Raw genomic sequence first — 12,717 nt, forward strand, 5'->3', positions numbered from 1 at the left:
TAAGCGATGTGGGACAAAACGACCGGTTTTTTATGTTAACACAGCGTACAAAATAAATGCAGCACACCGTCCGATAGTGGGTGTTGAAACTTGAAATACGATCTAAATTCATAGACAGTTGCACAAATGAGCAATGAGCATTCTACAGTAATCATCGATAAGCTCTAACTTCTTGTTTTTGGTAACTAACTAGTAAGAACATTTGCCGAGCAATTTTGGTCACAGGCTTCTTCAAATGCCTAGCATAGATCCGGTGGCAAAACAAATAAACCTCTTCACCACTAGAATGATCTACTGATGTTTCTTTTCACAAGCGTTTAACACGGTCATTTGTTCCAACCATCAACGATGTCGCTCCATCACTCTGCAGAACATAACGAGCCACGTTGGGCGTGAAAAGGCTGCAGGAGTAGCCCCGCAGTGGCACTAAGCGGCTCTCCACGAGGCGGACAGGCGACGGGCGGGGGCGGGGGCGGGGGCGGGGGCGGATCCGCCCGGTCGGTTCATCACGGGGACGGCCAGGTGCCGCCACTTCCCCCGGTACGCCACATACAGATGCAAATCGGCCGCATCATTCATGTCGGAAAGTTTGTATCTGGCGGGTATCGGGAATAAATCGGGGCGCCTGTCGCCAGCGGCGGCGGTCTCTCCCGCCTGCCCGGGGCGGGCAGGCTCGCTCAGTCTGCTCCATCCCAGTTGCGCTGTTCTACCGGCAGATGGTGAATCGGTACCCAGTGAAAAGAGCTTCGATACCTGTATAAGTTAGTATGAATTTTCGAAGACATTCAGAATTGCCACCTGAGCATCACAATTATTTCACTGTGAAATAAGGTGATAAGTGATAACTATTTATCATGTGTTCTAAGCAAACGGTAATTTTTACAAAAAGAAAATTGGGCTGGAATAGGATAGCACTCATTCTTCCAGGTTACCTTACAAAATAAAGGTGTCCAGCTTCAGTTTGACGGTGATCATCTAAGCACAGAAATGCTCGGAGCAAACAAACGTCTCCAAATGGCCTGTGTGGGAAGCTTTACGACCAAAACAGACATTCTCCCGGGGCTGAATCCAAAACACTGCACTGGGTATAATGGAGAATCTATCGCCTTGTAGTCTGGGGAACCATAAAGCCATTACGGCGCTACAAGGAGTCATCGAACCCTTTGCACGACTTGGTTAACTTACATTAGTTCAAACACAGAACAATAATGGCGATAAGAGCGAGAGATATCAACGACAGGCTATATGTGAGATACCTATAACGACAGGTGATAAGGCATCATAAAAAGTTGTAAAAGCATATAAAGTTGTACTTAAACATCTTTTTTTTGCGGGCTGAAGCATTTTCGGCATATGCCACTCTTATCGTTATGTTGTGCCTTTAGATATGCTTTTGATCCACGCTGTCCGTCATCTGTTCGATACAATCCTTTCTCCCCTTCTTCGGCTATTGATCAGTGACGGCTTCCGAAAACAATTTCCGCCTCCGGCACGACTGCTGCCACCCGCTGCCGAAATGTTTATTTTCCGCAACGTTTAACATCGTCTAAATCTGAAAAATGCAAATTTGGTAATCTATCTAAACGCATGGGGCACATATTTCGTACGTGCAGTAGGCCAACGCGGCGGCGCGAGCGCTCATGTCGTGCTCCAATCGGAATCGTGTCACATTCAATTCCGTGACGCCATATCGTGTTTCATGCGCACAACTGACCAATCACAGATCGCAGTTCCACAGCCCAGTCCTGTTACTCCCAAATCGCCCGCCATCCAGATACAGTTGGGCGTTAGTCGGTGACCGGGCCGGCGCCGCTCCGGTGTGGAAACCCCACCTCATTCACCTGCCAATGCCCCCCGCGACGGAAATGGTGCGCGCCAACAAAATCATTGAAATGTAAAATCTCGGCCGCGCACCGCGCCGCCTAAGAATCGGGGCGATAAATTTGGCCGGCCCTTATTGAAAGAGCGGCCGGCTCGCGATAGCATCTGGCCGCTGCCGCTGCCGCTGGCCGGTGATGACGGGACTGGCCGGGGCAGAGCAGGTGGACGGGGGCTCGGACTGAAGGTGGACGGGGTACTCTGACTGAAGGTGGACGGGGACTCGGACTGAGGGTGGACGGGCGACTCGGACTGAAGGTCACGGTGGACAAAGTAAGTAGGTACGTACATACTTACATACTAGGTACGCACTCTGGGCCTCTGGCTAAAGGTGGATGGAGTACTCTAACCGGTGGACGGGGTACTCTGACTGAAGGTGGATGGAGTAATTTGACGATGGATACTGAATAGAGCACTCTGACCGGTGGACGGGGTACTCTGACCGGTGGATGGGGATTGGGAAACTCTGACTGAAGGTAGATGGAGTACTATGATCGGTGGACGAGTTCCTCTGACCGGGGTGGTGGAGGGGAACTTCTGACCGGCTATAGACGGGACAGACTATTGTAGTCTCGTCTAGCTCTCCCGGTCGGCGAAAGAGACCCCATCTGACTTTTCTGACCTGTGGACGGGTCCGACCGGTTCTTCTTACCGGTGCTAGCGCCCAATGGGTTGGACTGACTGCTCTCTGAAGCTGCACTGAACTGTGCTGAAACCTGCTCTGAACTGTGCGATGGAATGGTCGGACTGGCTCGTCTGTTCGCAGATCAAAGTGTGGGGGGGGGGGGTCTGTCAGACATATACGAGATCTCACCAAGCATTCCACTACAAGTGCGGAAATTTCACCGTCCCTGAAGGTACAAGATCACTAAACAAAAGTACCTATAATTTTGTTACTTACAACGACGACTTTAATTTGTTTCAGTTACCCACGTTACATCCGAAGTATTGGAGCTCAAAAGAGTGACACGCTCGGAGATGGGCGTCTATCTGTGCATCGCAAACAATGGCATGTAAGTTCAAATGATACTGGGGATGCTTGTAACTAGGTACTTATATTAATGTTTACGAAATAAAAACTCCTAAGATGCATGATTGATACATGATGAAAATAATTTTTTAGTTAAGTCATTCATTTTTCGACAATAGATTGATTGTTGCATTCCTAAGAAAGTGCAGTAACAAAGCTGTGATGTTCTGACGGCAGTGTGCATATTTTTCGCACACGTTGACATATTTGTATCGTCTTTTCAGTCCGCCTCCGGTCAGCAAGCGGACGATGGTGACCGTCAACTGTGAGTATTCAAGGAGGAAACCGAGTACTTGTAACAGCTCCCGGTTTAAAGTCAACAGAGGTCTCGGGGCCAAAAACTATTTACATTTTATTATCTTGTGTTTTAAACATAGGACATTACAGAAATATGATGGTCTCATGCTGTGCGCATTCGCATATGCGCGATTGGTAAGACCTCCGGCATGATTGAACAATATGTCCTGAATTTAGTCTTTTTTAAGCTCATCGTAATCGCAGCTTGAGTTTCAAGTGATAGCAGCTTTTTGTTACTGTAGAGCTGTTAGAATTTATTAATTTTCAATTTTACTGAGTGATCTGTGCGCTTACATAAACGCAGCTCTAGCCGAATGCATCCGTAGCGGTAGTCTCATCACTAGATAGTGCATCCTGGCAGCCCCCTCCACCTCCCCCGCTGAAATGGCCTCGGGCGAACGTGCTTAGAGAAGCGGAGGCTGCGGCGCGGGCGGAAAAACGCCCACCGCAGATCTGTGGAGATTACCAGACGCGTAAGCCGCTTGACCAAATGGGAAACTTATTGAAACCGATGAGAGTGCAGTAGGCCGGCGGCCGGTCGGTCGGTCCGGATTAGGCTGACAATTAAAGGCCACCAGAAGAAAGCCGCACCGACGCGGCATTGAGCACTCGCCAAAGCAAGGTCGGTAGTTTTCAGGCGAGTCGTTTGTTTAGGTAAATAAATTAAAAACGTTTATGTAGCATTTTTCATGTCATTACTGTTACGTGAAAACTGAAATTACCTGAGGTCTTGAAATTTGTGTTGGGCAAAATAAGTACCTAAATTTAGGTGTGATGTGGTTAAACATTGATGGTTCATTTGCTCTTGTACAAAGACAGCATCAATGCCTGAGTTTTCATAACACAATAGGGCACCTTACCTTAAGCACTGCAATCCAAACTGTATGGGTCTTTGTTATCTCCGTCAGCTCGCTTATATCTGTTAAGTTGCTACTTCCCACCCGAAAGCACGGCCTTTTGTAGCAGAAACCGTGCCACAATCACCAATCCTCCCTGCTGAGATGGGCCTCCGTCCAGGACCACCCCTGCTGCCAAAGATATAGACCTTACATTTACTGCAGCATTTTCACACATCCCAACGAGCCCAGCAGGATGAAACGCGACAATATAGCGAGAAAGAGCAAACTTAACCCTCGCACGACCAGGCCATTTCTCATAACACGAACGACCAGGGGGGGTTGTTACGACCCCCCCCCCTGGCGTTTCGAAACGGAAGGTCGTAGAGCTTAGCGGAAAAAACCAACGGATTGCTCTCAACGAGATCTCGCGATTGGTGGTATATTTTTTGGTCCTAGGTCAACATTTGACCTACTTTTGACCGGTCAAAGGTCAAATTTTCGGAAAAATAGACTTTTTTCAACTTTCGGCGGCGATTGCGGCAAAACGGTGGGAGATATCGACTTGAAACCTTCACTATCGTGTTCCTTAATCAATTCTCTATCGTTTGGTATGTATTTCGTTTCCCTAGCTCTAAAAATGGCGCGTTGGGAGCGCCGGAAGTCGGCAAGGTCACAGTCGGCGGCAGAAATTCGAAAAATCAAAATTTAAATTTTTGAAATCTGATTGTATTTTTGGATTTGGGAGGTCCATTTGCTTCCTATAGAAGCTAATATTGCTGCATATTCCCATTGAGGTGACAAGAATTAGCAAAATAGTGGTTCGGGCGCTTTTCAAAAATAGTACCGGACGCTGTTCCTCTTGTGACGTCATAGCTCCGTGACCTGACCTGACCCGGTCAAATTTCTTATACCATATGATAGCCAATACTTGCCCCAACATGCATGGGAAGTTTCATCACGATCCATCAACCGATGTCCGTACCACCGGCAGGAAACCTCGGGCGTTGGCACTCAGTTTGTGAAAATCTGGCCGGAGGCTGTACCTCTTATGACGTCATAACTCCGTGACCTGACATGACCCGATCAATTTTTTTCGGCAAAAGATGCGCAAAGGTTGCCCCAGAGGGTATTGAAAATTTCAGCCCGCTACGACAAGCCGTTTAGCGTGCACTTCGAAAAAACCTCAGGGGGGGGGGTGATACAACCCCCCCCCCTAGGCGTTCTAGGGTTAACCGCTCACTGGGTGGAAATGTGCCCTGGTATGGAGAGAGAAAAAGGACCATGTGTTACACTGTCGGAGTCTTTGTTACAGCTTAAAGATACCTTGTAACTAAAATGTTTTTCATCGAGCATCGGGTAAAAAATAAAATAAAAACACCTGGTTAGACGTTCGTAATGGAACTGCATGTAACCGTTGATAGCAATCTGTAACGTTTCTTATTTTTATAGTACTCTACATAGATGCTGCAGCCTTTTTAAAACCTATTGTTCATTATTGTTCATGTTATGAAAAACACTGGCATTGGCGACATCAATATCGTACACTACATATAAATTTACAATACAAATATTCGAAATTTTTGGTTCTGGTGGGTTGTAGTATTTGGACACCCCCCAAGCACCACCGAGCAACGTGCTCAACGGCGACCACGGACCAGGACGCTGTAGAAATTATTCCGATCATTTCGTCCTATCATCACGGTCACCCTCTATACTCGAGCTTTCAAGTATCTCACTGAGGGAACCACCCCGTGAAAACTCGATTACCAATCAAGTTGTACGCTTAGGCTTACAAATGAGGAACTGAGAGTAGACCATAATGCGGCAATACTAGGCACGTCGTAATTATTAGCTTAAACATGGTTTTGATTTGGACGCACGCTCGAGAAAAGACAAAAGTCGATTCGAGCTTAAAAAGGGCATGCTTTTTTCATTTGCTTGGACTGGTTCATGGACTGGTTCAGTAAGCTGAGAAACAAGACGTATTGGTGTGAATTATTTCCCGGTCAATAACCTTTCTTCTTTTCTCAGGTAATTTAGGGCAACTACGGATCCATTGTGAATTTGTCCTTTTGTTTTGCCTTTAAATTTGCTATCATTAATGACCCGCACGAATTTATTTTGAATATCAGACACCCTTGAATTTAAAATCTAATTTGATCATTATTGATTATTTGCTTCACGTCATGGGAGATGTGCATTGTGCAGCTAATGGAAAGCTGGATTGATAATTATCAAGAACGTGGACTTTGCGCGTTCTTTTTTATTTGACCGTCGACCGTGATCTTCGGTGCGTTTCTTTTCAGAACCTCACCTATCGTCTCTCTCTCTCTCTCTCTCTCTCTCTCTCTCTCTCTCTCTCTCTCTCTCTCTCTCTCTCTCTCTCTCTCTCTCTCTCTCTCTCTCTCTCTCTCTCTCTCTCTCTCTCTCTCTCTCTCTCTCTCTCTCTCTCTCTCTCTCTCTCTCTCTCTCTCTCTCTCTCTCTCTCTCTCTCTCTCTCTCTCTCTCTCCCGTTGTTCTCACCCTGACCTGTGCTCTCTCTCCGTCGCCAGTTCCACCTCAGGTGGAGGTCACCAATGCCCTGTTGTCAGCCCACATCGGCGGCACTGTCATGATGGCCTGTCGGGTCGAGGCGTCGCCACAGGCCATCTACTACTGGTCACGCGGAAACGGTGAGTCAGCTGATATTTGTCACAAATACTCGTCGCAAGCAAACTGTCACATGCTACAAGTTGGAAGATTTAAAAAAAATAAAGTTGGTTCGAATCTTTTGAATGGAAGGATTCACAAGGACAGAGCTCCCGCTAGGCGGAACTTGTTGCGTTAGCCTCGTTCTACCTTCTTAAGATCTTATTTCCATTGTGATACTTAACTGAGATCGAAAAATAAAATCATTTTACGTGCGCAGAATAATTTTCTGTTACGTGAAGATTGTCGAAAGTCCCGCTTCATTTTCCTTCTCTCTAAAACATCATTTTCAATATATCACAGGTCGTGTCCAGCGTGGAGTGCACATTGTGTGTTCACTGCTGTCTTCAGTCGGGCTCGATGGCGGCGGCAGTGGCAGTTTAATGTTTGTCGCGGACTCCCACAAGTGCCACCGGCCCCACTAATCTTATCGACAGGGAATAAATGGGGTCCCGGTGCGCGCGGCACCGTGTCGCTAGTCGCTACCGCTCCGGTGCCGGTGCCGAGCTCCGCCGCCGCGCCGGCCGTGTTGTGCTGTTGGGTAAATCTCCAGCGGTGCGACCCACACCCCAGCGGCTACTGGCGGCTCGTGCGTGCCACTGAGCCGGTGCCTCACAGACGAATAAACCGGACCGGCGCGCGACTTATTAAACTTCCGCCCTGCCGGCCGCCTCATGCCCAGTCTCGCATAAAAACCCGTCCAGCGGGTGAGGCAGATAGGAGAGGAGACGCCGAGCGACGGGAGACGCCGGGCGACGAGCGGCGGTGGGCGGCAGCGGGGGCGACCGGCGTCGAAGTAAACTAAAACTGCTGGTGTAACAGGCAAAGGAAGGGTGGCGAGACAGCCGTAAAGAAGTTCGGTGTTATTCAATGCAAATGGCTTAGCCAAATTATTTGCAAATGAAGAACAATTTAGTTCATATCGAAGGGCACATACAAGCATTATCGTCACCAGTTTGAGTTAAGTTAAATGTAACCTAAAAACGTAACTTTTGTACCAATTTTATGCATCTTTTTATGTGATTTTGGCCACAAGCATTTGCCATATGGATAATTGGTTAATTTTACATTAATATCTGGTCCTGCTTATTAATAGGTATTCTTATTATTGATTTAGATTTTATTAGATGCTCATTTTAAAAATCACATTTATAATTAGGCCAGTAAAATGTTTTAAATTTATTTAAGCATCATCTCCTTTATCCAGTCTGTTTCATTTTTTTGCCTCATAATGGCGGACAGAGAGCCGGTGCCACGTCTTTTCAGCGCTGCGGCGATACCATCTCATTCTGACATATTCCGGAAAGAGGATGAGATAAAAGAATCTCTCGGTTGGCAAATAAAAAGATAGCTCACTCCAGGGCGTAAGACGTGATTCACAGACTCGAACAGCGCTGGAACCGACAGTCCCGAGGCCTCCTAAAAGGAAATTGGCACATGACCCATGGTGGCACGGGGTGGATATTAGTGATGTCAATTACGGAAAATTGGAATACCGATACCAAACCAAATACCAACCAAAACCGTGGAGAAATACCGAAACCAAACCAATTTGGCAACATGAGGAAAATACCAATATTTTACCGATTTCTTAGCCTCTTAAACGTTAGCGAGGGTTCATGATACCAACAAAATACCAAACACATTAGGATTGAAATACCAAACACCGAGTTGGTATCGGTTTGGTATCGGTATACCAAAAAGTTGGTATCCGATTGACATCTCTAGTGGATATGCCCTAGGGCCATCCAGTCAGCTGTCCACTTTTTATTACCAACATGCCTACTATCAATGGCCCACATACTTTTTAGCAAATAGATCGTTGCATCACAAACTGACTGAGACGTTTGATGTTTTACAAGTTGACGTTGCTCTGCAACGTCTGTTCACTATGTCGACAGATTCGATTAACTCTTCTGACATTATCGTCTCCGACGGAATTCATTCCCCATTCCGACAGATCGATGGTCCTTTCTGACAATGACGTGCCTGACAGTCATCTACATACATATATGTCAGCAGATGCGATGATCCCCCGACAATGCCCTTTTCACGACGGCCATCTGGTACACATTTGGTGCACAGCTGGTACAGATTAGGTGCAGATTTGGTCAAATCAGGTTCAGTGTGTCTCTTAGCAGCTATCAGCTAGGGTTGCACTAATTGCTTATATGCCTGCTTTGTCATATTATCAGAGAGCACACTAAAATAAATTCATAAAATGAAGATATTTGCTGTAAAAGAAATTAGGTGCAGATTTGGTCAAATCAGGTACATTCGCCGGATAGCCCGTCGTGAAAACGGCTATTAGGTATCATCCCTGACAAAAAAAAACTTCGCATGCCGACAGATACGCTGTCATTTTCTATATTTATGTCTCTGACAGATACAATTGTTCTCTTTGACAGCGCCTACTGTCTCTAACAGAGTTATCTTTCCCGACAGATGCGATCATCCTCTCTGACAGCCGAAGGAGGTATGGCAACTCCAGCTCCCTCTACCGCTACAACATGACGCTGACCATTTCACCGGTACGAGAGGAGGACTTCGCCTCATACCGCTGCGTCGCCAAAAACTCCATCGGAGAGGCCGAGGGCGTCATCACACTGCACAGTGAGTCATCGATCGAACAGAAGTAGATCACAGATCCTCACGGTCAGATATCGGGTAACTTATTATCTCTTACGGTCCCAAGAGATCTATGATCCCTAACACAGCCTATGATCTCTAACGCGGAACGCCCCGACTATATATCTCTAAACGGGGTTGATGTCGACCGCCATCTATCGAGCTCTGTGGTCGCGTTTTACCACGGCAGGTCGATGCGTCACTTCACGCCGCACCCTGCGATTGAGACAGTTCCGGCGCGTGTGGCGGTGGATGGCACTGTGCAATCACAGAGGACAGACCGGCTGGCGCGGCGGTGGTCGGTACTTTGGCGACACCCGCACATTGGCGCCGGGTCGGAACGTGGGAAGACCGCCACTTTGGGGAGTGTCACTGACGTGAGCGAGCGCTATTTGTCGATCGGGACCTTTGTAGAGCCAAAACCGGTGCGAAGTGAAAGTACACCATCCTGGGCCAGAGAAAAGCTAGGTGTGTAAGACCGGCATTCTTGGTAAACGAATTTATTAAATTTAGGTCCATTTACAACAACATAGGCTACAACATAGGTTTGGAGATGTGCGGTACAGCATAACTTCAGGCGCAAGCTGTAGTGCTATCTTTGTTTGTTTTTTGTTTTGTTGGGTTAGGCCCTTTCGGTCTGACAAGACCATTTCAGAGCCGGAAGGATGATAGGAATTAGGGGGAGACATTGGTCTGGGCAGGCACCCTAGAGAGTCGCCGGGGCTGAGCCCGTCCAAATGGACAGGCCGACTAGCCCCCCAAGCACTCTCTGCACCCGGCTACGGGGTGCAGCTCCCTCGGGAGCAGCCCGCATGAGATAAAGTTGCCTGTCTAGGCCGGAGGGGGGTTGCGGCGTTGGGGAGAAGGATTTCAGTATCCTGAGGATAGAAGCACGGAACGGTGGTAGTGCTATCTAACGGTAGCGGTACAACATAGGTTTGGAGTCTGGAGATGTGCGGTACAACATAACTTCAGGCGCAAACTGTAGTGACATCTAGCGGCAGCGGTACAACATAGGTTTGGAGATGTGCGGTACAGCATAACTTCAGGCGAAAACTGTAGTGACATCTAGCGGCAGTGGTATAGCAAAGGTTTGGAGATGTGGATTGTGCGGTACAGCATAACTTCAGGCGCATGGTGTAGTGACATCTAGCGGCAGCGGTACAACCTAGGCTTGGAGATGTGCGGTACATCATAACTTCAGGTGCATGGTGTAGCCGTGACATCTTGCGGCAGCTGTGTAACGAAATACATGTGAAGCTAGTTACAGTATGTACAGCATGGCTGTAAGCGGCCCTCTCACACAGGACACGCTTTCACAGTGGCGGGCCCTCGCAGGTGTTGTCTCTGGCACCCAGGACCTCGGCTGGTCCCGCCCAAGTTTTTGTGTAAAAATACTAGTAATGCAACCGATGACCTAGGTAACTTCTCATGTTACCCTGCACCCAATGCTCTGCTGCTAAATACCTACTGCTGCTAGCTTGACCGATCGGAATCGAATATCGGGTATGAGGGGATAACGGGAGGGAGTGAACAGTGACGAACGTACTTGACGCCCTCAGGAGCTGGTCATTAGTGGCTCGTGTAGAGACGCTGACGTCATGCCATTCGACCATGCTTTCGACTGCTGCGGGCAGCAGCATCGAAATGAGCGACCATACCGCATTATAGATTTGAAGTCGTGTCTGATGTCATCGCCCGCCTTGTGTTCACAGGGGTGATGCTGCCCTCCTCCACCGGCCCGGACGAGTATTTCACCGAGCCGAGCCGACCTCTGGGCGACACCAGAGAGTACGAGCCGAGCGGCGACCTGCCGCCCTTCACTGACGACGAGGACTTCCCTTACGGGCGCCAAGATGAGCCCGCCCGACCCCGCGGGCAGGCCGCCGATTGGCCCGACCTGCGCTCGGAAGAGGCCAAAAGTTCGGCGTGGGGGAGGCACGGTGCGGTGGTGCTAGTCGTGCTCACAGTAGTATCTTGTACAGATGTGTTTTGGTAGGAAATATAGACGGAAAAGCGATCACGATGACGCCGGAAGACATATCTCAAGCGTGGTTAGGTCTGCATGATTTTGATTCGTGTACAACGTAGCTACTCGTCCTTTCAATATAAGGATAACTCCCTTTTCCCGAAGCTCAATTTTTCGGCCACTTTTTTGCATCCGTCGCATTTATCCTCTATAAAAGCTATAGAAGACTGTCAGATGCTCTTGCTGAATGCGTTTGTTCGAGACTGTGCCTAATAAGTCCATGCGTAGACACTGTTGACATCGATATGTATATCACCTTGCTGATGTTGAAGGCATCGCCAAAATAGGCAAGGATAAAATAAGTTACTTTTTATCAATTAGATAAATAGTCTTACAAGTGGAAAAATTTGCACAGATGTGAGCGTAACGCCTAAGGTCACTTTCAATCAGATTATGTTGACCTTTCAGGTCACTATAGCCTCTGGAAGAGTGAGACAGGTGTTAACATCTGATTCGCGTAAGGAAGCCAACTCATTTGTGGCGTTCTACGGCCATGTTCATAAGCTCGTTATATAACTGTGCATACTCTGTGATGTGCTTGCACTCTGTGATCGTTTGTACCATACGATAATTGGTATGTTTTTTGCTTACTCATGCGTAGTGCTTTACTTGCTAGATCAGATGCTTAATAAAACACACTATCATCCCGGTAAATGCTATCGGAAGGTAGTGCATTCGACGTGGACGTCTATATGGTCGGCGGCACAAATTATAGGACAAATGTGTGTCGACTCGACCGAAAGCGAGAGTATTCGTATCGTGAAATAATTGTGCTCACACCAGCTAGTACATTTGAGACGGAGCGTTGTCAATTGTGCATGCCTTTATTTCGAATATAAATAGGTATGTTTCAATTTCATACCATTGATATCATATATTAGAATTCCTACATGTACCTGCGACAGTTTGTGCATCGCTCTTTATCCGCTTATTCAGTTTTAAACTAGTGCGTGCCGTGCTGTAATTTATTGTAGGTAAGTCTGACCTATAAGAGTAGTGTGTGTAAGATGTTATAGCAGCTAAACACATCATTTCACTTCGTTGCCCCACTTTGTCGGTGAAATATGAAGAGCACAGACCCTCGAAGTCTAAGCCAACATGAGATTGAAATGTGACGCGCCAGTTCAACGTCTGTGAATGAAACTAGAGTGACGTGTACCTATATCTGACTTCAGCAGGAGAGCTGAGCCATTTGTCTTTTATTAGTGGAGTGGGGAGGCTTCTGTTTGTGCAATTTGTGCCGATGCTCGTGTAAATTGTAAATATGAATACCTGAAAAGGACAGTGTTATGTATAGCGAAAGAAATAAACGTTACCCTGGCTTAACA

General features: G+C 47.4%; 1 protein-coding gene across 1 annotated transcript in view; it reads left to right on the forward strand.

The window, feature by feature from the left end:
- The window catches only part of LOC122373743 (opioid-binding protein/cell adhesion molecule homolog), a 40,990-nt gene extending 28,273 nt beyond the window's left edge, over window positions 1-12,717 (forward strand). The window contains exons 6-10 of the mRNA XM_043352096.1: window positions 2,804-2,891; window positions 3,133-3,173; window positions 6,597-6,716; window positions 9,178-9,345; window positions 11,076-12,717. Of these exons, the coding sequence (XP_043208031.1) occupies window positions 2,804-2,891; window positions 3,133-3,173; window positions 6,597-6,716; window positions 9,178-9,345; window positions 11,076-11,359 (701 nt within the window). The 3' untranslated portion in view covers window positions 11,360-12,717. The remainder of the gene's footprint in view (window positions 1-2,803; window positions 2,892-3,132; window positions 3,174-6,596; window positions 6,717-9,177; window positions 9,346-11,075) is intronic.

This window comes from Amphibalanus amphitrite, unplaced genomic scaffold (assembly GCF_019059575.1).
Source record: "Amphibalanus amphitrite isolate SeventyFive unplaced genomic scaffold, NRLGWU_Aamphi_draft 001544F_arrow, whole genome shotgun sequence".
Lineage (NCBI taxonomy): Eukaryota > Metazoa > Arthropoda > Thecostraca > Balanomorpha > Balanidae > Amphibalanus > Amphibalanus amphitrite.